The 25837-nt window shown below is 51.1% G+C and overlaps 1 protein-coding gene across 16 annotated transcripts in view; it reads left to right on the plus strand.

The window, feature by feature from the left end:
* Positions 1-25837, plus strand: part of CNTFR (ciliary neurotrophic factor receptor) — a 385998-nt gene that overhangs the window by 314109 nt on the left and 46052 nt on the right. For all 16 annotated transcript variants that reach the window (XM_072993042.2, XM_078384185.1, XM_072993038.2 and 13 more), the window contains one exon: positions 24897-25014. In XM_072993042.2, the coding sequence (XP_072849143.2) occupies positions 24897-25014 (118 nt within the window). The remainder of the gene's footprint in view (positions 1-24896; positions 25015-25837) is intronic.

Below are 25837 nucleotides of genomic sequence, written 5' to 3' on the forward strand. Positions count from 1 at the left end.
AGTCAAGAGCTTGTGGAAGAAGCCATAGGAGAAGGAGAGGTCATTAGAGATTGGTAACTTTTAAGAATAAAGCATTGCTCGCTTGTTGGTTTTCTGCTAATTTTAGGATGCACACACCTGCTCATACGTACATGTATAGGAAAGTCCATCTGCAAGAACAAGAAACTTTTAAAAAATTTATTCCCATCTGTGGGATAAGAGAATATTTTTCTGTAAATCTCAACTGGAGTTTTTCACACTTGTAGAAACTATTTTTTTGCACAGGTACGGCAGATACCAGCAATACTGCAGAATCACAAGAGCTGATGCTTTGTTGCCGGGACTTAAAGAAAAAACAGAGAGAGAGAGAGGGAGAGAGAGAGAGAAGTACTAAATGGGTTGCTCACATCTTTGCGGCCCGTCTCCTGTCCTCCAGCACTTACTCTCCCTGTGTGCGCTTTGCTTCACAAACGGAAGGTGCACTTGTTTCGCAAAGACGCCTTTTGTACAAGTGGCAGTGGCTGCAGAAGATCAAGGAAGCCACCTTTGCAACATGCCCTCCCCCCTCCCCCCTGCAATACTTCACACTCCAGTCAAGAGCCACCTTTGGGTGGCCAGTGGAGAGAAGGCAAGAGGGACCCGTTGGGATGGATAAAACTTCAGGGATGTCCACGGAGCACAGAGTCCCTGCACCTGGAGAGAAGAAAGCTTTTTTTCCTTCACTCTTCTTCTCCTTGACTTTGGATCCTGATTCTCTCCCCCCCCCCCCCCCCCGCGCCATGTTGAAGTCTCCTTGGCTGCTCATCTCCTTTTGAAGGGAAAGGGCGCCCCACCTTTTAACCCTCTCCTCCCTGGCTTTGGGGCTGTCCTTGGGCATGTCATCCCAAAGAGGTCAAATGCTGGGCCTTTGAGGAGCTGGGAAAACAATCATTCCCCGTTTTCCGGTCCCGGCAGGAAAGCAGCGGCCTCTTCATTCTTATTTCCATTACACATTTTCTCAGGTTTTCCTTGTTCTCATTTCTTGGACGGATCTTTCCTGGAGCTCCTGTCCGGGATCCATGGGGGAAAAAAATCTCCTTGTCTTTCTCCCGGGGTCCGCTTCTGCAGATTCCCGCGGTGGGTTAGGATACGTCTTCTCTTTCTCCTTGTGTATTTGTATTTTGGACTTTGCAGGCTTTGTGGCTGCACTGCAGGGAGCTGTTTTGGGGTGCATTTCAGCTAGACTAGACTAGCCGTGGCTTCCTCTCCCTGCCACGGTTTTGTATCCCATAAACACTTTGTGTGAAGTTTGGATATTGATTGTGCTGTGTTGTATTAATTTCCTTGGCTTCAGTAAGCATGAAATTGTATGTTGCTGGGTGGACATGGGGAGGTTTTCACTGGGAACAGTCAGATTGCTTGGAATACAGCGGCTATCTCTGCCTGTGTCAAATTCTTCCCTATTTGTTTCTTTATCGGCTTCCATGTAGTGATTTCTGACTGAATGTGACACCTCCTTGATGGTCCACCAGAAAGCATGGATGATTTTTCTGGTCCTGCTTAAAAGTTTCAAAAAGTTTGGTCCACTTATAAACAACCTTCTGCCCCACTGGAGTAAATGGGAAGCTCCTTTTCTTCCCAGTTTCCCAGTCGTCCCCCAGGTTCCTCGACTTTTAGCTGATGGAAGTGGGCCCTGGGAGGATGGCAGCTAACCGTCCACTCCACTCCTCTCCCACCCACCAGCCCCTGAGCCAGCCAACCTGCCGCCACCCTGCTGTTCAGACGTCTGCCGTTGTGCCACTCTGCCGATGTTGGCACAGAGACCGAGGGGGGGGGGTCCCCTGGCGTTCTTGGATGTGTTTATCAGTGGTGCGGATGATGCTGAATCCAGAGCTCAGAACCTCAAAGAAGGCTGGTGGGGAAGGGTTCTCTCTGTGCACCTGCGTGCCCATTTCTAGTGGGAGGATCCCCCACCACCACCAAAAAGAGCAGATTTGATGCATTGCACAAGATGCAAGGACTGTCTGTGCTGGTCCTTTCTCTCTGTTGGGTTCCTCTAGGTCTGAAAGCAGCCAGGAAGCCAAAAAAGCTGCCATGTTTTTGATTTGTGCTCCGAAGCACCCGTGTCATCCCCGTCTCCTTGTTCTTTCCCCACGTGAACACTCCTGTGCCACACTTCTGGCAGATCTCCATGCTACATGGACTGCACAGTTCACCACGAGAGATAGAGTGGCCGTCATCAGAACCCCCTCCCCGCAAAGAATCTCTCGAGTAGAATGACACATACCCTGACAATCACTTCCCATGAAGCTTCCCCTTTTCCCCACTGCTCTGGCAAATTTATAGGCTGCTTTGCGAAGTTTTTCTTCCTCAGGCGCTTCCTTGCTGCTTGGCTCCATAAGACCTCTCGTGCTCCTTAGCCACATTCCCAACGCTTGCTGAATTAAAAGGTGTTCTTGGCATGAAACAGCCGAGGGGTTTGGAAGAATGTTCGAAGTGTGCTGCTTATATACACACCCCGCCCCACAGTGCTTCAAGCACTCTCTTGGCAGTTTGCCATTTAAGGATGCAGGCGACACATTGCCCCCCCCCAACCCCCACCCCCACCCCAGCGAGCTGGGTCCTCAGTGTACCAGCCTCAGAAGGATGGAAGGCTGAGTGAACCTTGAGCCGGCTCCCTCAGCCCATCGCAGTCAAAGTCAGGTCATGAGCAAACTTTGACAGCAGCCCACGAGGCAAATCCCTCCCCTCGTCCTCTGGAGGAGGCCCCGGAGAATCCTTTCCTCCAAGGTGATGAGAACAGATGCTTCCTGGTGCTCGGTCCATTCCCAAAGAAGCAGGAGGAGGAGGAGGAGGTGGAGGAGGTCCAGGACCCACCACGAGGTTGTGGGGAGGGAGCAAAAGACTGGCTAGGAAGGGTGGTGGCCGATTCGTGTCCGTGGGCTGGGCTTTGCCCGGAGACCCTCGGCACCTGTAATCTCAGGGATGAAGCAAACCAGGCCCCGGGACTCTCAAACAGAGCGGAGGAAACTGGGTCCTTTGCTGGGTTAAAGCCAGAGAGAGCCTGGCGGCTGCAGGGATTTCAAGCAAAATGAGTCCAGCAAAGGGATTGTTCCCCGTGCTGCTCTTTGGTGAGCTTCCACAGCACTGTCCTGTCCTTTTTTAAAAATTCCCTCTCATGTTGGACAATTGCCTCTTCCTCAGAGGTCTGCCTTCCATGGCCTGCAAGGGGGTCTGCGGGACCCCCGCTAAGACCCAGCCGGGAAACCAGCAGAAGCCGCAGGAAGTGGCCAGTCACCGCGGAGGCTCCGGAGTCCTGGCAGGAGACCCTTGCCGGCTGTCACTCCCCTTCCTTCTGCAGGTGAACAGAGGTGGCTTGGGAGGAGTTTTTAATTAAACATCTGGAGCCCTGGCAGGCCTCCTGGCTGTCTATGTGCTGCTGCACCTTTGGCCACCCCCCCGGGGGGCGCGCACGATGAAGGCGTTCTTTCCAGGCGCCAGATTTAGGGGAGGGCACGACATCAGAAACCTTTCTTTCCCCCACCCCCATTAAAAGGGAGGAGGAAGAGGAAGGACCCTTGCTGAGTCTGTCCCCCATTAAAGCCCTCTCAGGATGGGGGGGGGACACGTCTGTCAGGAACTCCAAAGCCCCACAAGATGGATCGGCTGCAGTGCCAGTGCAATTAAAGGGTAGGTTTCGCGCTCACGCGCCCATCAGAATTTCTACTATTTGTGCAGCCTGGCACTGTGCGGAACGAGGGTCCTTCCGACGCTCGAGGCATGCAGGAGAAAAGTGGACAACCATCTGTCAGATTTGCTTTACTTTGCACTTCTCTCTCTCTCTCATGCACAGACACACACACACACACACACACACACACACACACACACACACACACACACACACACACACAGAGAGAGAGAGAGAGAGAGAGAGAGAGAGAGAGAGAGAGAGAGAGAGAGTTTGATTCCCCACTATGTGCCTCCTTGACAGGGACCGGACCCGATGACCCCGAGGGTCCCCTTCCAACTCTGCCGTTCTAAGAGTACTGTATCATAGGTGGCTAGAGAGCTCCCTGGCTTAGGTCTCTGGCTTCAGAGCCAGAGGTTGGGGGTTCAGTTCTCCACTCGGTTCTCTTGGACAGGAGCTGGACTCGGATGATCCACCAGTGCCCTTTTTGCCCGTTGAGATTCCTCCTGGGTAGCGCTAGGAAAGGTGCCCTTGTCTCGGCCGGGAAGGAGAAGAACGGTCCGAGTCCTTCGTCCTTGAGTGCCAAGAGAGGGTCGGCTTCCCCGAGGGGCCTTCAGAAGGAACCTTGGGAGTGAGGGAGCACCCACCCCACGATGCCCAAGGGTCCTGGGAACAGGCGCCGTCCACCTCCTGAGGGCCCAGAGAAAGAAAGGTCCATCCTTGGTGGCCTTTGCTGGATTTGGGAGGGCTGTGCCATGTCCTATAGGGCTTTTTTTTTTCCTGACTGCTGACTAGAGAACTTAGGAAAGTTACTTGTTAGGACTACGGCACCATGGAGAATAGGCAGGAAGCACCTGTGCTTGGATGGGATATACTGGGATTATGGTCCAAAAAGTACCGTATTTTCCATGTATAAGACTATACTTTTGTCTAAAATCTTGAGACTAAAAATTGAGGGTCGTCTTATACACAGAAGTAAGCTGAGGAGAGAACAAAAACGAGTGGAAGGGAAAGCAGGGATCAAAGCTATCCTGCAGGGCTTTGATCCCTGCTTTCCCCTCCACTTGCTAATCCCCACTTAGATTTCTTAATTTTGGTTTAGAGAAGGGGGGCGTCTTATACACTGAAAAATACGATAACTTTTTGAATCTCTGTCTGTAGCAGCAGGCGAAGAGAGGGCTCTTCCTCTTTCCGGTGGAGCCCCCTTCCCGAGAGAAGCTTTCTTGGTGGCTGGCTCTAATGTCTTTCACGCTCTCAGCAAAAGACTTGTCATTTCCCCGGGCCTTGTCAGCATCTGACCCGAACGTTTTATCCTGTCTTTAATCCTGCTGTCTTTATGTTTCCTATTGCTTTATTGATGTTTCAGTGACCTATTTTAAAACAAAATCAGAAGTGTTGCTTTACTGTTTTGTTAATCGCCCAGTCAATATTTACACTGAAAGGGGGCGGGGGGGGAAATGCTTGAAAACCCACGCCAGTGAATACATACCTGGCATCCATGGCCAGCAATTCCTTGCTGGTCCACGACCTTGCACAGAAAAGACTCAGAAGGGTGACTCTTAATCTCAGCCCAAGAATGGAAACTGCTTATGATGGCATATGCTGTTTTCTGGCAGAAATCTTTCCCAGTTGCACCATGTGAGGGCTGCAGACTGGAATTTGTAACCATCACGCTCAATTTGACAGAGAAATTAATCTGGGACTTTGGTATGTAATGTTCATAGTCAGATTTTCTTAGATCATAATTGATTAAAATGGTTTAAAAACTGACTTACGAGGCAGACACACTGATTAATTGAGCAACATGTTTTTGAAATGGTAATCGCTTTTAATATACGGAATTGCAGTGGCCATTCCCAGACTGGCACCCTCCGGTTAATGTGTTGGGCCGCAACCCACGTCATCCTGAGCCGACACAGCCATTGTCCAAGAGCATTGGGGTGAGTTCTGAATTGCATACAGTCAGCAAAACTATGGGCTCACAGTGCAGGCAGTTGTGTTGATTGTAAGCAACCAATCAGCCTCCACCACTGAATCATTACCAAGTACAGGGCTTTTGTGAAGCTAGGTAAAGGTAAAGGTTCCCCTTGACAATTTTTGTCCAGTCGTGTTCGACTCTAGGGGGCGGCGCTCATCCCCGTTTCCAAGCCATAGAGCCAGCATTTGTCCGAAGACAATCTTTCCGTGGTCACATGGCCAATGTGACTTAGACACGGAACACTGTTACCTTCCCACCGAGGTGGTCCCTATTAATCTACTTGCATTTGCATGCTTTCGAACCGCTAGGTTGGCGGGAGCTGGGACAAGCGATGGGCGCTCACTCCGTTGCGTGGATTCGATCTTACGACTGCTTGGTCTTCTAACCCTGCAGCACAGAGGCTTCTGCGGTTTAGCCCACCGTGCCACCATGTCCCTTTGTGAAGCTAATGGATCTTAAATACCAATTCAGTACAAAGTGGCCTCCTACCATACTGCTATTCACCACCAAAAAGCAAAGAAAGCTGCTTTTCAGGGAAGTTGCTCAGAACTGATTGATCAATTTGCTCTCCTTCGATTAGCTGGCTTAGGGTTTTGTTAATCAGGCAACCCAACGCTAGTTAATGTCATCTTTATCAACAAGGAGGAGAATGAATGGCTCAGAGAGCCTGCCTTTGGGCTTCGGATCTGCAAGACAGCTTCACCTGGCTCCAGAAATCACCATGCAAAGATTCTGAAGCACCCCACCTGGATTAGACAAGGAGCATGGGAGACCACACGCTGGCAGTGCCATGCTTCCAGATTCTGATCAGCCGGTGGAAACCCAGCCTGTTTCCTCTTTTATTCGTCAGCGGTATATCGGCGTGGCTTCCACTCCTGGACTCGAAAGTTAAAAGGCCGAAGCTGCCCAGCCGGGCAAAAGACTGCCTCGGTGCCGCCTCTGCCTGGGGTCTCCAGAGCAGCCAGGGCGACAAGCAGCTGGTGTCTTGTTTTCTGGTGGTTGTTTGTGGTTGTTTTCAAAGAAGGCTTAGAATCCGGGCCAGGGAACACTCGACGTGCCCCCCCCAGTGGTGTGACTCGGCTCCAGACCAGGCTCAGCCAGCGGGGCTTCATGGGGAGGTTCCTCTTCCAGCCAGGCTTGGCAGAAAAGCCCACGCCAGCCTGAGTGCTCGCTCCGGGCAGGGGGGGTTTCTGCTCAAGGGAGGGGGAACTGCGCTCCAGAGGAAAGTGGAGCTAAATCGAGGTTTCGGCCGCAACGTGCCTGGCCCGTCAGAGGGAAACTGGCAAAATCCAGGCCTCTGCCCCAAAGAGCTTGCAGTCTAGATTGTGTAAGAGGGAGAAAGCGGACCAGGCGGCACAGGGGCCGTGGGGCACGGGCCTGTCCCGAGACCCTTTTTCCAAACACGGGGTTTGATCCACGGGGTTTGACGTACGGCCCGCTGCAGGGCCTCAGGCTGTCTTTCCTCCCCTCCAGTTCTGAACCCAAACCTGACCCTGGAGAACGGGCGCTCCTGTACTGGCTGGGGGTTCTGGGGGCCGCCAAACGACGCAGCGACGTTGGTGAGCGCCGAGGCAGATCCGCTGCGGGTGGGCCACAAGGGGAGACTGTGCCCACGTCAGAGAGGGTGGCTTTTGTTCAATGGCAACCTCATCATCTTCAGAAGTTAGGTAAAGGAGGTGTTTGCTGCAGCGTCTTCCCCAAGATGCTCCCACCAACCGTGCAGTTGTAGGGGGAGAAGACATCCCCCCCAATGCAGCCGCATGGGTCCCTGCTTTCCAAGGCATGCAGGACACAAAGTTGAAGTCCATCTGTCAGGGCGAGGGGGGGGGCATATGGAAAGCTCCTCCCAGGTGGGCTGGGAACCCATGCTGATGGCCTTCTGCGCATGTGTCCTGCTCCACAGGGAGAGCGCAGGGAGACTGTATCCTTGGTGGGATGTGTTTGTGCTCTCTTGATGACAAACAGCCTGCCTGGTGGGTCTCCCGAGACCCCTCTCCCGGCTCTCTCGCCCCACCCGCCATGAATAAATCTCTGGCCTCCGGGGGCTCTGGTGGGAGGGCTCCATGGAGGGGACACACAGCCTGGCTTTTGCTGTGGCTGATTATTCCGGCTGTTTCCCCCCTTTGTCATAGCCATCCAGAGAGGCGGGGAGAATTGATAGTCTCCTTGGAAGCTGTAGCAAGGTAACGGAGGGGCCGCTGGTGCAGGGAATAAATCACAGCGGCCGGCTGGCTGAGCTGGGGATGGGCTGTCGTGATTCGGGCAGTGGAGGGGTGTCCGGGGCCCCAGGGAGATGTCGGCCAGAAGAGCCGCAGGCACAGAGCTTTGTTCTGGTGGATGCCTTCGGAGCGCAAAGAGAAGGTGGCCGAATGTTCTCTGGGAAAGGCTTCTTCTCCGGTGCCTAGTCATTTCAGGGAGGAAAGAGGCTTGATCCGCTCCCAGGTGACCCCATGCATCAAGGGGGACCTCTGGCCAACTCAACGGGCAGGTTGCTCTCCCGTGTGGGTGACAACCGGTGTCACCTCTCTCTGGCAGGGATCAGGACCTGGAGGGGGAAAAACGCAGCTCATCGATGTCAGGGACCTCTTTAACGTGAACCAGAAACACCTTTCCCATGAGGTGAATCCCACCGCGTCGATGCCCATTATCGGACGACCAGCGGGCAGAGCTCGGCAAGGGGCCCTTGGTCATGTTCCACAGGGGCTGCCCCACGGGGTTGGTGGACAGAGAGCCTGCCTGTGGTGAGCGACAAGGCCCGGGACCGGCTTGGCCCTCCAGCGTCCAGTGCTGCCCCAGCGGAACGTGGCCTGAGTCGTGCCTGTGTGGCCATAATGGAAACGTGAGGGTGGTCTCCTTTAGAGAAGCAGAGAAGACTGAAGGCTGAAGCCCACCTCAGGGTGATGCCCACTGGTCTGACAAGTAATGATTGAACCTCAAAAAGTAGGTGTAGGTGTGGGGGGGGAGTGTGTGGGTGAAAGAGAGAGCTTGATTGAAATGCACTCTGCATATGCTCAGGCATGCTGGCCTTAGTATATTGCACCACGTATCCTCCTATAAAATCAGATCCCAAAACTGAGCAAACAGCTTCTCGCCATTCCTTAAAGTATACAGGGGGAAAATGAGGGGAGAACTAACTGAAAAGCACAGGAACTGATAGTTACAGTTGTACGGTGAGAACAGGTATCTATTTCCTAAGGTTTTAGCTCAACGTTGGTTCCCTCTGTTTATGTTTCTTTCAGTAACTTTGAAAGCCACTTTGAGCACTTTTTTTTTAGTGGAAAGGCAGGGTTTTAAATGTACTGTACTAAGTAAAATAAATAATAAAGAGAAGTAAGACCTCTTCCCCCCCCCCGCCTTCCCCATCTAAATCAGACCATAAGCTTCTAAGACTTCTGCAGCAGAAATAAAGAAGGCCATACAAAGACACACAGCCACCAACTTTTTCCGGAGGCACCACCAGCTCTTGTGTGGCGTGTGTGGCATGGCGCATCTCACTAAAGCACCAGGTTGTTGTCGGGATGAGACTGGGTGCAGAGAGAGGGGCCGGGTCCTGAGTCCTCTTCATAGGAGATCTCAGACAGAGTCAAACGAGAAACCCCAACATCAGGGCTGGGTAAATGCATCTAAGAAAATATACGTAGTGGTCCCCAGCCTTGGGCCTCCAGATGTTCTTGGACTTCAACTCCCAGAAATCCTGGCTAGCAGAGGTGGTGGTGAAGGCTTCTGGGAAGTGTAGTCCAAGAACATCTGGCAGCCCAAGGTTGGGGACCACGGCCGGGCCAAAGGTACGCGGTTTGCATTCTCCGGCCTCTTCCTGGGGGCTGGGCATTTGGGAGTCCGAGACACAGGGCGTCCTGGGGCTGCCCAGGAGTGCACAAAACATTCTAACACCGCTTAAGGGATGCAGGAAAAATTTCCTATAAATCCAGAGGCCAGATACACTTGCAGGCACGTGGCGAGCCCTCTCTTGGAAGTCAACTCGGGCCTCTCCTGGGGAGACCAAACTGCTGCAGAGGGACCCTTTGGAAGAGATATGGGGACGTCTTGCTTTGCGTGCGTGCGGTGGGGGGGAGCCCACTAGGTCTCGCCCAGTTCTGTCGACGGCTTCCCTGCACCCGTTCCCGGGAACTGCCCTTTGCCAAGGTGTATAACGCAGGAGAAAGGGTTTTTCCACCCGGTGTGGTGGGTCTTATTCTGCCCCCCCCCCAATTACAGCCTTGGCCATGCCTGCACAAGGAGAGTCGGGCGAGCCTGGGTGGGGTGGCAGGGGAGGGGACGGAAGGACGATCCTGCAGCTTCGCACCTAGTCTGTCAGCAGCTGGAAGCCCCTTCCTTCCGCTCCTCTTCCTGGCTGGCCCAGCTGCTGCCCTGGCTAATGAAGCTATTTTTAAGAAATCAGTGGTTGAGAGAGATCGGCAAGAAGAGGCAGGCTGGACTTCCGAGCAGGAGAGCGCCTTTCATCTCCCTTGCCTGCCGCTCCTCTCATTCCTTCGCTCCCCACCCCATCTTAGTAGCCTGGCAGGGCTCCAAAAAGAGCATTAAGCCCCCCCCACCCCACCCAGAGCCCTTATTGATCAGGCCCTACTATCTGATCTTCTCTTCCTAATGCAAAGCTCTTAACCATCAAAGGGGGGGGGGTTGCAATGAGAAACCCTTGTGTGTGTGGGGGGGTGGTGGATGCTGAGTTAGCAGGAGGGTTGCCAACTTTCCAACTGGCCAATAGTTCTGTCACAGCCACTTCTTAATTGGCATGCAGGTGGCCGCGTTGGATTTTTTTTTCAATAATGGAAAAGCTGGACCTGTTGGTTCTCTGCCTGAAAATTATTCCACTTTGCCCAGCCCTCACCTGGAGTCCCCATCTTGAGTTCTGGTCCTCTCCATTTAGGAAGGACATTGAGACGCTGTTATGTGTCCAGAAGGCAACGGACAAGGCAGTAACAACATCTGGAAGTCACACCTTGTGGGGAGGAGTGGCTGATGGGCACGAGTCATTTAGTGTGAGAAGAAGAAGCCTGAGGGGTGGCCCCCTCCGTCCGATGGGAGACGGAGCAAACCTTGATTTCTGTCGCTCCGGAGGCTACGATGCAAAGTCTCTTTCCCTACAGGTTTTTAGGGTTTTAGTGCCAGGAATTGCTAATTGCCAGGAAAATGGACCACCTCGGAGTATGGCAGGCTATCTTCCCTTGGAGGATTTCAAAAAGAAGTTGACTCATGGTTTCTACGGGGCGTGGGCTACTTTAGATCTGAATTTCCTGCTTCAGTGGGGGCTGGACTAGGCGGCCCTTCCCAAGTCGACAGGGTAGTGATTCTTTGAGAAACTGCTGCTTAAAACACCAGCAGTGGCAAGGTCTGGTCTGTTTCTGGTCAATTGGCCACCATAGTAATGACAGACCCTGTGTGTGACTCAACCAAGGCATATCAAGGTGCAGAAAATCTTCCACTATTCCAGTTTCTTCACTGTCGGCATTAACACCGTGTCGTTCTTCTGTAATGGTGAGTTTGGCTTTCTTGCAGTCCTGCTTTGGCACTTTCTTCTTTCACTTCCACTAAACGTTGTTTCGAGTCTAGCGCAGTGGTTCAGATATCTGGGTGTAGAGCCTGAGGTTGGGGGTTCTCGTTACATCACTTGGTACCCTGCATTGTGATGAGTTTTGATAAGCATCCTACTCCAAAGTAAGTTGCCTACAAGCACTGCCTGTGGTCTTACATAGGGCAAAACCAGCCAGCGGCTGAACCCGGGGTGGCTGACAGATACGCTCCAGGCCTGCACTGTGGAAAGACCCTGGGGGTCCCCAGGAGGTGCAGCCCCTGCCTCAACCAAGTCCTATGAAGCCCTAACCCAAGGCTCTTGGCTATGCAAAGTCATTGTCTATGCAAGGATGTGCAGAATCTCCATCGGGCCTTCATTTCAACCTGGCTCCAGTCAACTGGGTTGAGCGGCTTTTTGGTTGTCTGTGTTGCTGCCCTTCACTTCTGTGGCTCTTGAGACGAAGAAGGGGTTGCGTTCAGTTTGCGCACTTTCCCTTCTGTGTCCCCCACCCCACCCCACCCCCAGGGAGGTGCCTGGGACCTAAGCATCCACAGCACCGACGTCGTCGACTCAGAGCCCTGGACCTCACCGTGCTAGCTCTTGTTTTAATCAGGGGTCTGCCTGAGAGCGCCCTGCCGTCCTCTCTGAGAGGGGTTCAGTCACCCTGACTTTTCCCACAAGAACCAAGGCCTCCTTGTTGCCTCCTGGACTCTGTTCCTGCTGTCCTGTTTTGGCCTCGGCAACCAAAGTGCAGTAAGGTGTGACGCTCTTTTGAACAGAGTCTTTTCCTCTCTTTCTTTATCTTCTTATTTCATGAAGAGAAGATCAACAGATCTGGTGTAGATACTGGGGAGGGCAAAAATAGAGAGGGTTCCATATTCTGTCACCCACCACCACCCCGTACTGTATATGGAAAAGCGGACACAGTTCGGGTGCCGTTTTGCACAAGGCGAACACCCAAGGTGAAAGCGATCCAGAGCAGACATGGAAGACTGGCTTTCTTCTTTCCGCTGCATTGGGTCTTTAAAAAAATACATTTGGAGCAGCAAATTGGATTCTTTCATTGACTCCTTGAAGCCCACCCATGAAGAGTGTCCACCACCCTCCCCGGGAGTCCCCTCCACCCTCAAGCTGCTTTCACCGTCAAAACCTTCTCTCTAATGTTTGGGCATAATCTCCTTCCCGTCATTCGAATCAGATTGATAACGTACCCTTCCTTCTGGAGCCCCACAAAACCAGCTTGCTCTATCCTCAGAGGGACGCACCTTCAGCTCTTTGAAGGTGGCTGTCATCTCTTCTCTGGGCTAAACCTGCTCTAAGCTCCACCTGCCCTCCCTTGCAGCGTTTGGTTTCCAGATCTTTTATTGACCCGGTCCCTTCCCCTGGACGTGGTCTAGCTTGTTGGATCTGCTTTGTAAACACTGGCGTCCAGAATAGGGCACAGGATTCCAGGTGAAGTCCGACCAGAGCAGAAGTGAGCTTCTTCTGTTTACTTCCCTTGATCTGGAGACGGTTTTTCTCTTGGTGACATCTAGCAGGATATTCGCAGCTTTTGCCACTGCCTCCCGCTGTGGGCTCCTGTCTGGCCCATCACTCACAGAGATCCCCAATTCATTTCACACGTGCAGTTGCTAAGCCCTTGCGGCATAACAAGGCAGGGCTGTGTATGGATCCCTCCTGTCCAGCCAGGGCTGCCCACGGAGGACAGAACAGAGAGTAAAACTGGAGTGCTTTCCGAATCTGGCCTTGTGATGCTGCTGATATAGTCGGTAGGTGATGCATGCAAACCCATGGTCCCTGTGCTCACCACCAGGCACGGGTAGGGAATTAAAAAAAAAAAAAAGGAAAAAACCCGGCTCTCCTTGGCCTGCTCTACAGCATGAGTCATTTTGTGGTGCTCTGGCAAGAGAAGAGGATGAGAAAACATTTTCTGCATTAAAGCCAGCAAGATCGTGCTAAGAACACCTTCATATTATGAAGTGCACAGAATCACAATGGCAGCTGGTGGGTTTTTGTGGGGGGTTTTTTCTTGTGTGTGCAGGGAATTCAAAAGGTTAGAAACATCGGAGGAGCTGCCTGCGACTTCTCATATAATCAGCTGGTCTTCCTGTCCTTGCTCTGCATGTGTGTGCGCGCATGCACAAGCGTGTGCAGGCAGGTGCACAATCGCTTTGCTTCTCAAAGGGAAAGTACCTTAGTTTTGTTCATTGTGCGTTTGGACAAATCATGGTGACCTCGATGGGAAAAAAAAAACAGTGCTCCTTTTTTTACTTTTCTTACCTGAAGGCAAGAACTCTAGTGGGGCTCTGAAATTTCAGAGTGATGAGAGAGGAGCCTAAAGACTTCTTTCTGGAAAGAGACCCTCCCCCGCCCTTCACATCCCTCCTCTGCGTAGGATCAGACCCTCTGTGAGGTGCTGCCACCCTGTGGTACCTGTGAGGCACAACCCTGGCTTCAAAAGCCTCTCTCTCTTTCTTTGCAGGCACAGAGCAGAACGGGGGTGCGGTCGGTGGGTGAGCCTCACTCCGGTCCTTCCCACCCTCATCACACCCACCTGCCCCCAACACAGATCCGCGTGAGCCCCTGAGCTGAACGCTGGAGCATCCTGCCTCCGGGGAGCCTTAAGACGCTGGAGCTCAGTCTGGCCTTGCAGTTGGGCCGGGGGTGTTGGGGGGGGGGGAGACGGTCTCAGTGGTCTTTTCTTTTCTTTTTTTCCCCTGCTGTGGGTCTGTTCCAGTAATCTCTCCGCCAGACTCATTATCCGGGGACTGGCCTTCGTCTGCCGGCTGAAGGCTGAAATAGCCATCAGCGAAGATGCTCATCTCCTGCCATCTCTCTCTCTCTATCTGTGGCTCTCAGATGTGAAGCCACGTCTCTCCTCTACCCTCTGCTTTTAAAGCCTGGGGTCTGAGCCGTGGAGTAGGTGAAGTGCAAGATAAATTCTCCAGGAAAGAAACTGGGGGCTTGTCAGCAGCAGCAAGGGAAGCTGTGGCTAGTAATGTGTGGGTCCGACCCACCTCCTCCTTGCACGCCCAGCTATCCATTACCATTGAGGCTGCACAGCTGTCAAGCTCCGTCTTGTCTACCCCGGACGGAGCTCTCTGGGTTCTTTATGCGTCACCGCCTGACGAGGCTGAAAGATGGAGAACCTGGACACGTCTTGATGCCAACGGTGGGAGGTGGCACCGAACCATGGCCCTTCCCCGTTGCCCCTCTTGGAAGGGGGTAGTCCGAGAGGACAGGACACTGGCCATCCCCCCGGGCCTTGGCGGGGAGGCCCTGGTGCTTCGCCCTTCCCTCGTTTCCCCCATTCAGCCAACCCAGCGGCTGGCCAGGGGTCCCGCGGCTGGGCTTCCTCCCTTGAAGCGAGGAAGACCCAAGGGTGGAGTTTGTCAGTCCTACCCGAGGCCAGTGCTTGGCGAAACCCTGGGCTGAGTAGCCGAGGGGGGGGTCTTTTCACTGGTCCAGCTGTCCAAGAGCCAGTCCGGCGTCCTGGAAGGAGCGCCAGATGAGAGCCGCAGAGGCCTGGGTTCCAATCCTGATTCAGCCACAGAAAACTCCTGGCGGGGAGAGGCAGGAAAACCTTCCCTGAAGATCCCTCAGGCCTCAAAAACCCTACTAGGGTTGCCCTAAGCAAACAGAGGGCAGCACAGAGCAGCTACAAGAAAAGGATGTGCTGAGGGCAATAGAACCGTCTGTGTGTGTGTGTGTTTGTGTGTTTGTGTGTTTGTGTGTGTGTGTGTTTAGGTGTCAAGAGAGAGGGGTCTGCTCCCTGGGATTCGGCCCCAGCCCTCCGTCCTCATCCAGGTCAAGAGTGAGAAACCTCAGTCCCTGGGGCCAAATCCAGCCCTCGGGAGTGGGGAAGAATTTGCCCCTACGAGGTCCCTCGTCAGGCGTGCTCCTTCCCCATCTCGCCCTCCTGCGATGGTTTCTGAGGGTGGGCAGGGATGTTCTCCTTCTGAAAGGAAGAGATGCCCACAACTGGGTTCATGGCAGGCAGAGCTTGAGGTCAAAAGATCGGGATGTTTAGGGTCTTCTTGGCCTTCGTGGCCTCTGGCCTCACCCAACACCAGAAGGGCCACACTTGCCCCCAAGGAACAAGCCTGAAATTGACCCGTTCTGTCGGATCGCTACCTGGTGTTAAAGGCCTGGAAACCCCTGGATCGGGTGGCTTCAAAGAACAATCCATAAGTGCTGAACTGTGCATTTTGGCTCGCTGGAGTTTGGACTGAAACCCAGAGCAAATTCACCAGGGCCACTGACATCGGCGCCACCCACTTCGTGCGAGGGAAAAAGGGTTGCAAATCAAAATGTCTGGCCTTCTGCAGTTTAGCCGCCAAAAACCCTCGCAGGCTGATGCCTTTTCCTTGAAGATAGACATGGTCAGGGCATCATTATTCACTTCACTGTCAAGAATGCAAAATGAGATACGAAAAGAGCGATAAAGGATGCGCAGACGTCTGTCTTTCCAGCCATTCTTCATCAGACCTTGATTCGAGGTGTAACATCATCCTTCATCTCTCTTACTCTTTCGGACAAAGGCAACAGCCCCAGCTCATTGTTTACAGAGGAAAATCAGAAGGGGAGGGTGGCTAGGAATCCCTGCACAGTTTTCCTGAATGCCCCCCCCCTTGCAGCTGCACGGCACCCTGGCAGCCTTTAAGAGAGACCTTCTTGGCTTGTACCAAAGGAAAGGCAGCCTTCACTCGACCTCAGCTACCTGCCAGGAATCTGACATCTCTGTTAAACGATCACAGTTCAGATTTCTGTGGAGGCAGCAGCCTCCAACCTGTCGATCCAGCCGGGGAGTTTTATTGTGCACTTAATTCGGCCGCCAGGTCACGTGGCAGCCGTCTGCGCCTCCTCCACCAACAGCAGAAGCACTTAGTCCTTGCATGCAAAATGGATTTTCTGGGAATTTGCAAGTAAATCCATTCCTTAGTTTGGGGGCTTTAAATTAATTAAAGGACCTGGAGTCTTTTAGAGGAATTTAACATCTGTGTCAGTCTCCAGAATAGGATAAAACAGACTTCCAGGCTTGTTTGGAGTGTCCGGCTGCTGTGGCCAGAGCTGGCCTTCCAAGGAGTTACAAGTTGGTCACTTATTTTTAATTTGGTTGACCAGAAATGTTTCAGGCTTTTAGCAAACCGGGTTCATCACATGCCAGTGGGCGCCTCTGTGGACAAGGGCTGCTGAGGACCCAGCCTCCGGGTGGCCTCTTCTGCGAGCCTCCAGCGCCTGCCTTGCAATCATCTGGAGTGCGAGACCTCAAGCCAGGATTGTGGGCTTTATTAATCCCTGGCGTCACTTAGCAGGGCTGCGATGCCTTCATTTGCTCTGAAGTTAAAGCTGCCTTTTGGGGTTTTAATTCACTTATGGAGTCTGTAAGCTTGTTGGCACCTCCACGGTTTGTGAAATCAGAGCTGTGGTTTTGAGGATTCTGGACTCAGGACCTCATCCTGAAGTCTGAGTGCAAGCGGAGTATGTAGTAAACAAGTCTTAAGAGTCTTGAGGGAGAGAGATGATGCCTCACCTGGCAGCCTGGTCTTTGTGGGTACTGGAATGGACTGCAAGTCTTCGATGCTATTTTAAAAGATCATTTGCCATTTGTGCTAGCCGAGTGCAGAGGTCTTGGGGTGAACTTGTGGCTATTCAATAGAAGTAATCTCTTTGGAGATTGGTAATAAGGTAGAAGGGGGACACATCGTTTTCATGGTGTAAAGAAATCCATTTCAGTATAGAGCAGGAGGCAAAGAATTTCTAAACTTCTTTTCAGAAGTCCCGAGAGATGGTTCCCTTGTGAGCAGAGTCTGCTGGCAGCTGTTAAGAAGAAGCCAGGCACTGCTGCCTCTCTCTAGCTAGGAGGAGAGCAAACAGGAAATAAAAGAGAGAAGGAGGAAGGAAGTGTATCAACAAAAAGAAATCTAAATGTAGATCTAGAAAAGACAAAGACTGAAGGAAGGTCCATGCAAATCAGATAAACAACAATCAAGGAAGCCCAAGAGGTTCTCTTCTTGCTCTGTCTTCTCCTCCCCATGCAAAAACCTGCATCTTCTTTTGTCTAAACCATGTTGTACCCAATCATCCCCAGCACAGATCACTTCCCACATGTAAGTATTGGTGCTCAGCTTCCATCAGACTCTGTCTTTTAATACCTGGCATTAGAACACGCCGACAGCTAGAAAAACAGTATGGCAAACCACTCAAGGTGGTTTACCTTTGTGGAGTTATTATCCATGGGAAAACATTTTAACATAGCATCCCTTGCTTGTGCTGTGAAGTAGCAGCAGCCAGCCAGTCCACGGTAGACCACGCCTCTGTCTAACCCTTCACTGGTTGCCTGATCTGAGTAGCTAAAATGACCGGGAGGGAGTCAAAAGCCGTGGCTTCTTGTTACTGAAACAGAAAAGTCTATCAGGCCCTTCCAGATGGAATTTCACCAGAATTTAGCCCTAAAAATTCCCCCTTCTATCTAGTGGTTATTAGCCGGCTGCAGGAAGAGCTATCAGTGCCTAATGTTAGCCTACTAATTGCATAGATTAAGCCATAGAATTGACAAACGATTTGTGGAATAGTTAATGGCTTGGAAATGGAACAAGCTCCCTGTCAGAGACTCCTACCTCAGTGTCATCGCGGATGGATGACTCAGAAGGGCTCAAAAAATTAGCCATAATTTGTTATTATCCAATTTGCTAAGTGTTTGGTATCCGTTCAGGAATGGAGTCGTCTGGACTCCCAAATGGCCCCTCAAGCATTGGTTGTGGTATATGTAACCCCAGATGTCATGCACAACAGATTTTAAGGTATTTTACCATCAAGGAAACAGGTAATATGGATGATATATGGTGCTGATCTGAGTTAAACACAATTGTGTCAAAGGACGATATTAGACATACATTAATGCTTTGCATCCACTTGCATTAGAGTATTTTTTTTCCAGATTAGATTGTGCTTTGTTTATTATTTATTTGTTTATTTAAAATATTGTTATTCCACCTTTTTCCTTAAAAAGGACCCCAGGCAGCTTACATCATTAGAAGACAATATAAAAGCTAACAGTACTGAGTATACGAACACTAAAAAAAGATCAAACAAGTACCATACCCCCCCCCCGGAAAAAAAAAACTCCACATCATAAGCAACACCAAAACACATTCAATGCAAGAAGGGACAACAGTCTGATTTAAAAACCCCACTCAGGCAACCCTGGGAGAGCTTTCCTAAAGAGAAAGGTCTTTGCCTGCTTGCAGCTCCACACGACACCCATCAATCGCAGTGACAGATCATCTGCCCCCCTTTTATCACAACAGTACACCCATAACAAAAAAGCACCCTGATCACCATCAGCCGGAAAAACCTACAACAACCAGTCGTCTTCTAGATAGCTTGGACCAAGCCGTTCAGGACCTTATAGGTTAAAATCAACACTTTGAATTGTGCCTGGAAATAGATTGGCAGCCAGTAGAGCTTCTGTCACCGAGGGGGGGGGGGTGTTTGTGTGATCTCTATAGTCAGCCCCAGTCAGCAATTTGGCTGCTGCATTTTCGACCCAAAGTTTCCTGACACTTTCCATCGGCAGCCCCACCTAGAGCGCATTGCAGTCAACCAGCTGGGATATGTCACAAAGTCCTATGTCACAAAGTCACAAAGTCCATGATGGCCAGATCAGACCTCTCCAAGAATGGGCACAGCTGGCACACCAGCTTTAGTTGTGCAAAGGCACCCCTGGCCACCGCCGAGACCTGGGCATCCAGGTTTACAAATCCAGGCTTCCTTACAAATCTGTGTGTAAAGAAGATGATTCCAAGATGATTAACGGGACTTCACAATAGGCGTCTCTGCTGAGATGGTGGTCGGGTGGCTGTAGTCTAAAGAGGAAGACAAAAGAAGGGAACTCATTCTCTAAAAGTACATAGATCCGCGTGGGTGTGCACAGACGCAGAGTCAACGTTGATTTGAGTCATTAAGTCAGGGATGCCAATCCCTCCCCTGAGAATGGCCGAGACTTATGTCCAGCAGACCCGGACACCGGCCCTGGCTGTGGCTGCCCACGTGGCTGCCCACGGTGGATTGCAGGCCACTTCACGGCCCTGCATCTCACCCTTTCCACCTATTTTATCGTTAAAGCAGCCCTTCTCACAGAGGAGCCCCTCTGGAGGAAGACTCTCTGTGCTCTGGCCGCCCTTTCAACGCTGGACTGCCTTCCCTAGAAACGGATGTGCAATGGGGGGGGGCATTGAATCCACGGGGACGTCTCTGGGCAGGGATTCCCCATTCAGCAGCTGATTCAGGGGGGGGGTTCCTCTGGCTCTTGAATAGCAAGTGGATTTTGGCCATAATTGGCACCTGTGGAAGAAGAGCAGCCCCTTCTCTCTTGAGAGAGACTTTTTAAAAATCTGGGGACATTTCCCCTCTGGCACAAGACTTAAGATGCAGGAAGCAAGCTTGGTCTTGCTGGCCTGCAGCCGCTCTGCTTGGGAAGACGTCTACGACCGACCCAGCCGGGGGAGATGCCCCTTTCCCAGCAAATACTAATTCAGAAGAGTTTGAGGTCCCTTCCCCCTTTGGAAGGCAGCGAGAGAGCAAAGGTTACTGGTCTGGCTTCTTCACAGAAACCCCACCCTGGTCGGAGTTGGTGGAAATCTGAACTACCAACGCGGCTAGCAGCAGAAGAAGGGAGGAAAGATCTTATGTCACTGGAACATTGTTGGGGTGCGCGTGTGTGGGGGTTGTTCTGGACGTGAGCTGTTTGTTCATTTCCTGGAGCAGCTCGGTTGGAAGGAAGATGATGGTTTGAGAGGGATCTGTGGTCAGATTCGACACCAGGTTCGGCTGGAGGGGGTTCCTTCCTCGGCCGAAGGCTCAGAAGAGGAAAGTGGGCCTTGGCCAGGGTGAGGGGGCCAGCTGGAGGGAAAGTGGTTTGGGGGTGCATGCCAGAGGAGTCTGACCCCCCCCCCAAGAGCAAATGCTCTGGCCTGATAGGATGATGGGTGTTTGGGTTCGTTTGTCTCCCTGTGTAGAACGGAAAGCTCCTTTCTCCTCCTCGCCCCTCCTCCTTTTGGAAGGACGGACGGACAGGGGGGGGGGGGATCCTGCCCTGTGACAAACTCCGCAGGGAGCTCCTGGAGCCAGAAACCTCCTTGGAGGCTCAGAGACGTGATGTATACGTGTAATTACTGGAGGGGGATTTGCATCTTGTCATCTGGAACCAAACAGAACAGGAGTCCCTGGGGACCTCTCTTCCAGTAAATCTTTGCTCCGGCAGAGGAAGAGGGTGGAGAGGGACCGCTTGCCTCGGCAGCCTTCCCAATCTTCGATTTTAAATGGGACTTCCATGCACGTGTTCTGCTTCATGGGATACACATGCACAAATGTTCCTCCTCCAGTTTTTCTAGTCATTTAGGATGTTGTTACATGTGTGTTTACCGCATCTCCTCTTTCTGGTCTGCATCAGAGTAAGCTGAACCATTTGAGGTACGGTTCGAGTGTCCCCATTAGACGCCCCAAGAGGTACAACCACTGAATATTGCAAGCCTTCCGTGGTTGCCTCATGCAGGCTCCTTGCTTAAGCAGCATCAGAAAGAAAGCTTCGCTGTAGGTTCCATAAATGCGCTCCTTTTTCTTCCTTCCTTTCTTTTAATTGAAGCAATTACTCATAAAACCTGTTGCATCTGCTCTTTCCTGGTCAAGTTCCTCTCGCATTATAGCAGTCAGATTTTTTAAAAATAAAAGTTACAAGGATGCATGGGAGCATCCGAAAAAAAGGGCAAGATTGCTTCCCACACCTGCTGGAGCACATAGGGGTGGGTGGGGGCTTTCCTCTTTCCCTATTTTTGCAAAAATGGGGCTGCTGGCAGGCCACAGGTGATCACCCCTTTCCTTCAAATCCATTACAAATACAAACAGTCTGGCTGTAGGCTGTAAGGGTGGTGGTGGTGGTTTTTAAATATCTACCCTCCAAAAAAGACCCTCCTTCATGGATTGCTGCCTTGTCGTGGCGAAGGGGCTTGAGTAACTCAGAGAAGCTATGGGCTATGCCGTGCAGGGACACCCAAGACGGACAGGACATAGTGGAGAGTTCCGACTAAACGCAATCCACCTGGAGTAGGAAATGGCAAGCCACTCCAGTATCTTTGCCAAGAACGCCCCATGATCAGAAACAAAAGGCTAAAAGATATGACGCTGGAAGATGGGCCCCTCAGGTCGGAAGGCGTCCAACATGCTACTGAGGAAGAGTGGAGGACAAGTACAAGTAGCTCCAGAGCTAATGAAGTGGTTGGGCCAAAGCCGAAAGGACGCTCAGCTGTGGACGTGCCTGGAAGAGAAAGGAAAATCCAATGCTGCAAAGAAAAATACTGCATAGGAACCTGGAATGTAAGATCTATGAACGTTGGGAAGCTGGAGGTGGTCAAACAGGAGATGGCAAGAATAAACATAGACATCCTGGGCATCAGTGAACTAAAATGGACAGGAATGGGCGAATTCAGCTCAGATGATTATCATATCTACTATTGTGGGCAAGAATCCCGTAGAAGGAATGGAGTAGCCCTCATAGCCAACAAAAGAGTGGGAAAAGCTGTAATGGGATACAATCTCAAAAATGATAGAATGATGTCAATACGAATCCAAGGCAGACCATTCAACATCACAATAATCCAAGTTTATGCACCAACCAGCATTGCTGAGGAGACTGAAATTGAACAATTCTATGAAGATTTACAACACCTTCTAGAACTGACACCAAAGAAAGATGTTCTTCTCATTCTAGGGGACTGGAATGCTAAAGTAGGGAGCCAAGAGATAAAAGGAACAACAGGGAAGTTTGGCCTTGGAGTTCAGAACGAAGCAGGACAAAGGCTAATAGAGTTTTGTCAAGAGAATAAGCTGGTCATCACAAACACTCTTTTCCAACAACACAAGAGGCGACTCTATACATGGAAATCACCAGATGGGCAATATCGAAATCAGATTGATTATATTCTCTGCAGCCAAAGATGGAGAAGCTCTATACAGTCAGCAAAAACAAGACCTGGAGCTGACTGCGGTTCTGATCATCAGCTTCTCATAGCAAAATTCAAGCTTAGACTGAAGAGATTAGGAAAATCCACTGGGCCACTCAGGTATAATCTAAACCAAATCCCTTATGAATACACAGTGGAAGTAAAGAACAGATTTAAGGAACTAGATTTGGTGGACAGAGTGCCTGAAGAACTTTGGATAGAGGCTCGTAACATTGTCCAGGAGGCAGCAACGAAAACCATCCCAAAGAAAAGGAAATGCAAGAAAGCAAAGTGGCTGTCCAACGAGGCCTTAGAAATAGCAGAGAGGAGAAGGGAAGCAAAATGCAAGGGAGATAGGGAAAGTTACAGAAACTTGAATGCAGACTTCCAAAGAATAGCAAGGAGAGACAAGAGGGCCTTCTTAAATGAACAATGCAAAGAAATAGAGGAAGATAACAGAAAAGGAAAGACCAGAGATCTGTTCAGGAAAATTGGACATATTAGAGGAACATTTTGCGCAAAGATGAACATGATAAAAGACAAAAATGGAAGGGACCTAACAGAAGCAGAAGACGTCAAGAAGAGGTGGCAAGAATACACAGAGGAATTATATCAGAAAGATTTGGATATCCCGGACAACCCAGACAATGTAGTTGCTGACCTTGAGCCAGACATCCTGGAGAGCGAAGTCAAGTGGGCCTTAGAAAGCCTGGCTAACAACAAGGCCAGTGGAGGTGATGGCATTCCAGTTGAACTATTTAAAATCTTGAAAGATGATGCTGTTAAGGTGCTACATTCAATATGCCAGCAAGTTTGGAAAACTCAACAGTGGCCAGAGGATTGGAAAAGATCAGTCTACATCCCAATCCCAAAGAAGGGCAGTGCCAAAGAATGCTCCAACTACCGTACAATTGCACTCATTTCGCACGCTAGCAAGGTTATGCTCAAAATCCTACAAGGTAGGCTTCAGCAGTATGTGGACCGAGAACTCCCAGAAGTACAAGCTGGATTCCGAAGAGGCAGAGGAACTCGAGATCAAATTGCTAACTTGCGCTGGATTATGGAGAAAGCCAGAGAGTTCCAGAAAAATATCTACTTCTGCTTCATTGACTATGCGAAAGCCTTTGACTGTGTGGACCACAGCAAACTATGGCAAGTTCTTAAAGAAATGGGAGTGCCTGACCACTTTATCTGTCTCCTGAGAAACCTATATGTGGGACAGGAAGCAACAGTTAGAACTGGTCATGGAACAACTGAGTGGTTCAAAATTGGGAAAGGAGTACGGCAAGGCTGTATATTGTCCCCCAGCTTGTTTAACTTATATGCAGAATACATCATGCGGAAGGCTGGACTGGAAGAAACCCAAGCCGGAATTAAGATTGCCGGAAGAAATATCAACAACCTCCGATATGCAGATGATACCACTCTGATGGCAGAAAGTGAGGAGGAATTAAAGAACCTTGTAATGAGAGTGAAAGAGGAGAGTGCAAAAAACGGTCTGAAACTCAACATCAAAAAAACTAAGATCATGGCCACTGGTCCCATCACCTCCTGGGAAATAGAAGGGGAAGATATGGAGGCAGTGTCAAATTTTATCTTCCTGGGCTCCATGATCACTGCAGATGGAGACAGCAGCCCTGAAATTAAAAGGCGCCTTCTTCTTGGGAGGAAAGCGATGACAAATCTTGACAGCATCTTGAAAAGCAGAGACATCACCTTGCCAACAAAAGTCCGAATAGTCAAAGCTATGGTTTTTCCTGTTGTGATGTATGGAAGTGAGAGCTGGACCATAAAGAAAGCAGACCGCCGAAGAATTGATGCCTTTGAATTGTGGTGCTGGAGGAGACTCTTGAGAATCCCCTGGACTGCAAGGAGAACAAACCTATCAGTTCTAAAGGAAATCAACCCTGAATGCTCACTTGAAGGACAGATCCTGAAGCTGAGGCTCCAGTACTTTGGCCATCTCATGAGAAGAAAAGAGTCCTTGGAAAAAACCTTGATGTTAGGAAGGTGTGATGGCAAGAGGAGAAGGGGACGACCGAGGATGAGATGGCTGGACAGTGTCTGCGAAGCAACCAACATGAACCTGACACAACTCCGGGAGGCAGTAGAAGACAGGAGGGCCTGGCGTGCTCTGGTCCATGGGGTCACGAAGAGTCGGACACGACTAAACGACTAAACACAAAAAAGACCACTGAGTTGAACACAAAAGCAAATGTTGAGAGAACAATAAAAATGCTAACGAGAAACTAAAATATATGCTGACAAACATTTATTCAATGAGAAGAGAAGGGGGAGGAAGACATGGTAGGAAGAGTCTGCATCACTGTGCCATGTACGGGAAGTTACTAAACAAAACAAATATTAAAATAGGGGCCAAGAGAGTCCCACGAATCAGTTCCTCGGTGCAGGGGAGGGGTTTTTTTGGAGCAACCGTAGGCCATCGGTGTGTTGGCTGGAGAGCTCGGTGGGTTGGGTCCTTGGCCGTGGAGCCAGAGGTCGGGGGTTTGGTTCCCCGCTGTGCCTCCTTGGGAAGAAGAGCCAGCCTGTGGGGCCTTGGGCCAGCTGGACACAGTCCCAGGTGCCTGCCTTCCTCAAGAGGAAGGGGGTGGGGGGCAAGCCTGAAACATGGAGTCCATTTTCAGGTCTGGGGGGGGAGGAAGGCAGTCCATGGCAGAAGCACAGGTGAGGCGAGCGAGCGTGACTTTCCTTCCTTCCTTCCTTCCTCTCTCCTCCCAGTGCCGCCCAAGGAGCCGATCGTGATGTGCCGGTCCAACAACTACCCCAACGGATTCTACTGCAGTTGGCACCTGCCCAGCCCGACCTACATCAACGACACCTTTAACATCACCGTCGTGTAAGTGGCGCAAGGGCAGGGTGGGGGGCTCAGGAGGGGGCAGCCTTGTGGGGGGGGCACGGGTCTGTCTGCAGGAGGAGGGGGGAGCGGCTGGCAGCTGTGGGGATCGCTGCCTTCCCTGGACAAAAGAAGGGGAGGGGGCTGACTCCCTTGCCTTCCACTGCCTGGGTTCCTGAAGGCCAGTTCGAGGTCCGCTAGCCAGTGGGGTTGGAGTTGTGATTCTTGGAAACCGATCCTTGATGAGGTCTGGGGCACAGGGAGGGGTCACCTCCAAGAGCCGTGGCAGCTCATTTTGCACTCTGTCTGTGCTCTGGTGCAGTTTGCTTGGATAGTTGAGTATTTATAGCTGCAGGATCAGCTTTTGTCCTTTTCAGGAGATTGGGGGATTATGTTGTGGGTGTATAGTTGTGATAAGGGGGAAAGATTACCTGTCACTGTGATTGATGGGTGTCGTTAGCTGGTCTTTTGTGTGTCATGATCACCTGTCCTTGTGGCTGAACAGGACAAAAGCGGATCCCACAGTTATAAATACTCAACTATCCAAACAAACTGCACCAGAGCACGTGCAGAGTTCTGACTCCTGTCCTCTGAAGATGCCGGCCACAGAGACTGGTGAAACGTTAGGAAGAACAACTTTCAGAATAATGGCCAAAGAATCTGAAAAACCCACAACCACCATCACATCCCTGCCATGAAATCCTTCAAGAATACAAAACAAAGAACTGATGTGATCTCTGTTAGTTTCCAGCCGCACCACTTTTGTGTCCGGCCACTCACAAAAACAAAACAAGACCTGGATAAAGGAGTGCAGTTCTGCAGTTCC

This window comes from Pogona vitticeps, chromosome 2, assembly GCF_051106095.1.
Source record: "Pogona vitticeps strain Pit_001003342236 chromosome 2, PviZW2.1, whole genome shotgun sequence".
In the NCBI taxonomy this organism is placed as follows: domain Eukaryota; kingdom Metazoa; phylum Chordata; class Lepidosauria; order Squamata; family Agamidae; genus Pogona; species Pogona vitticeps.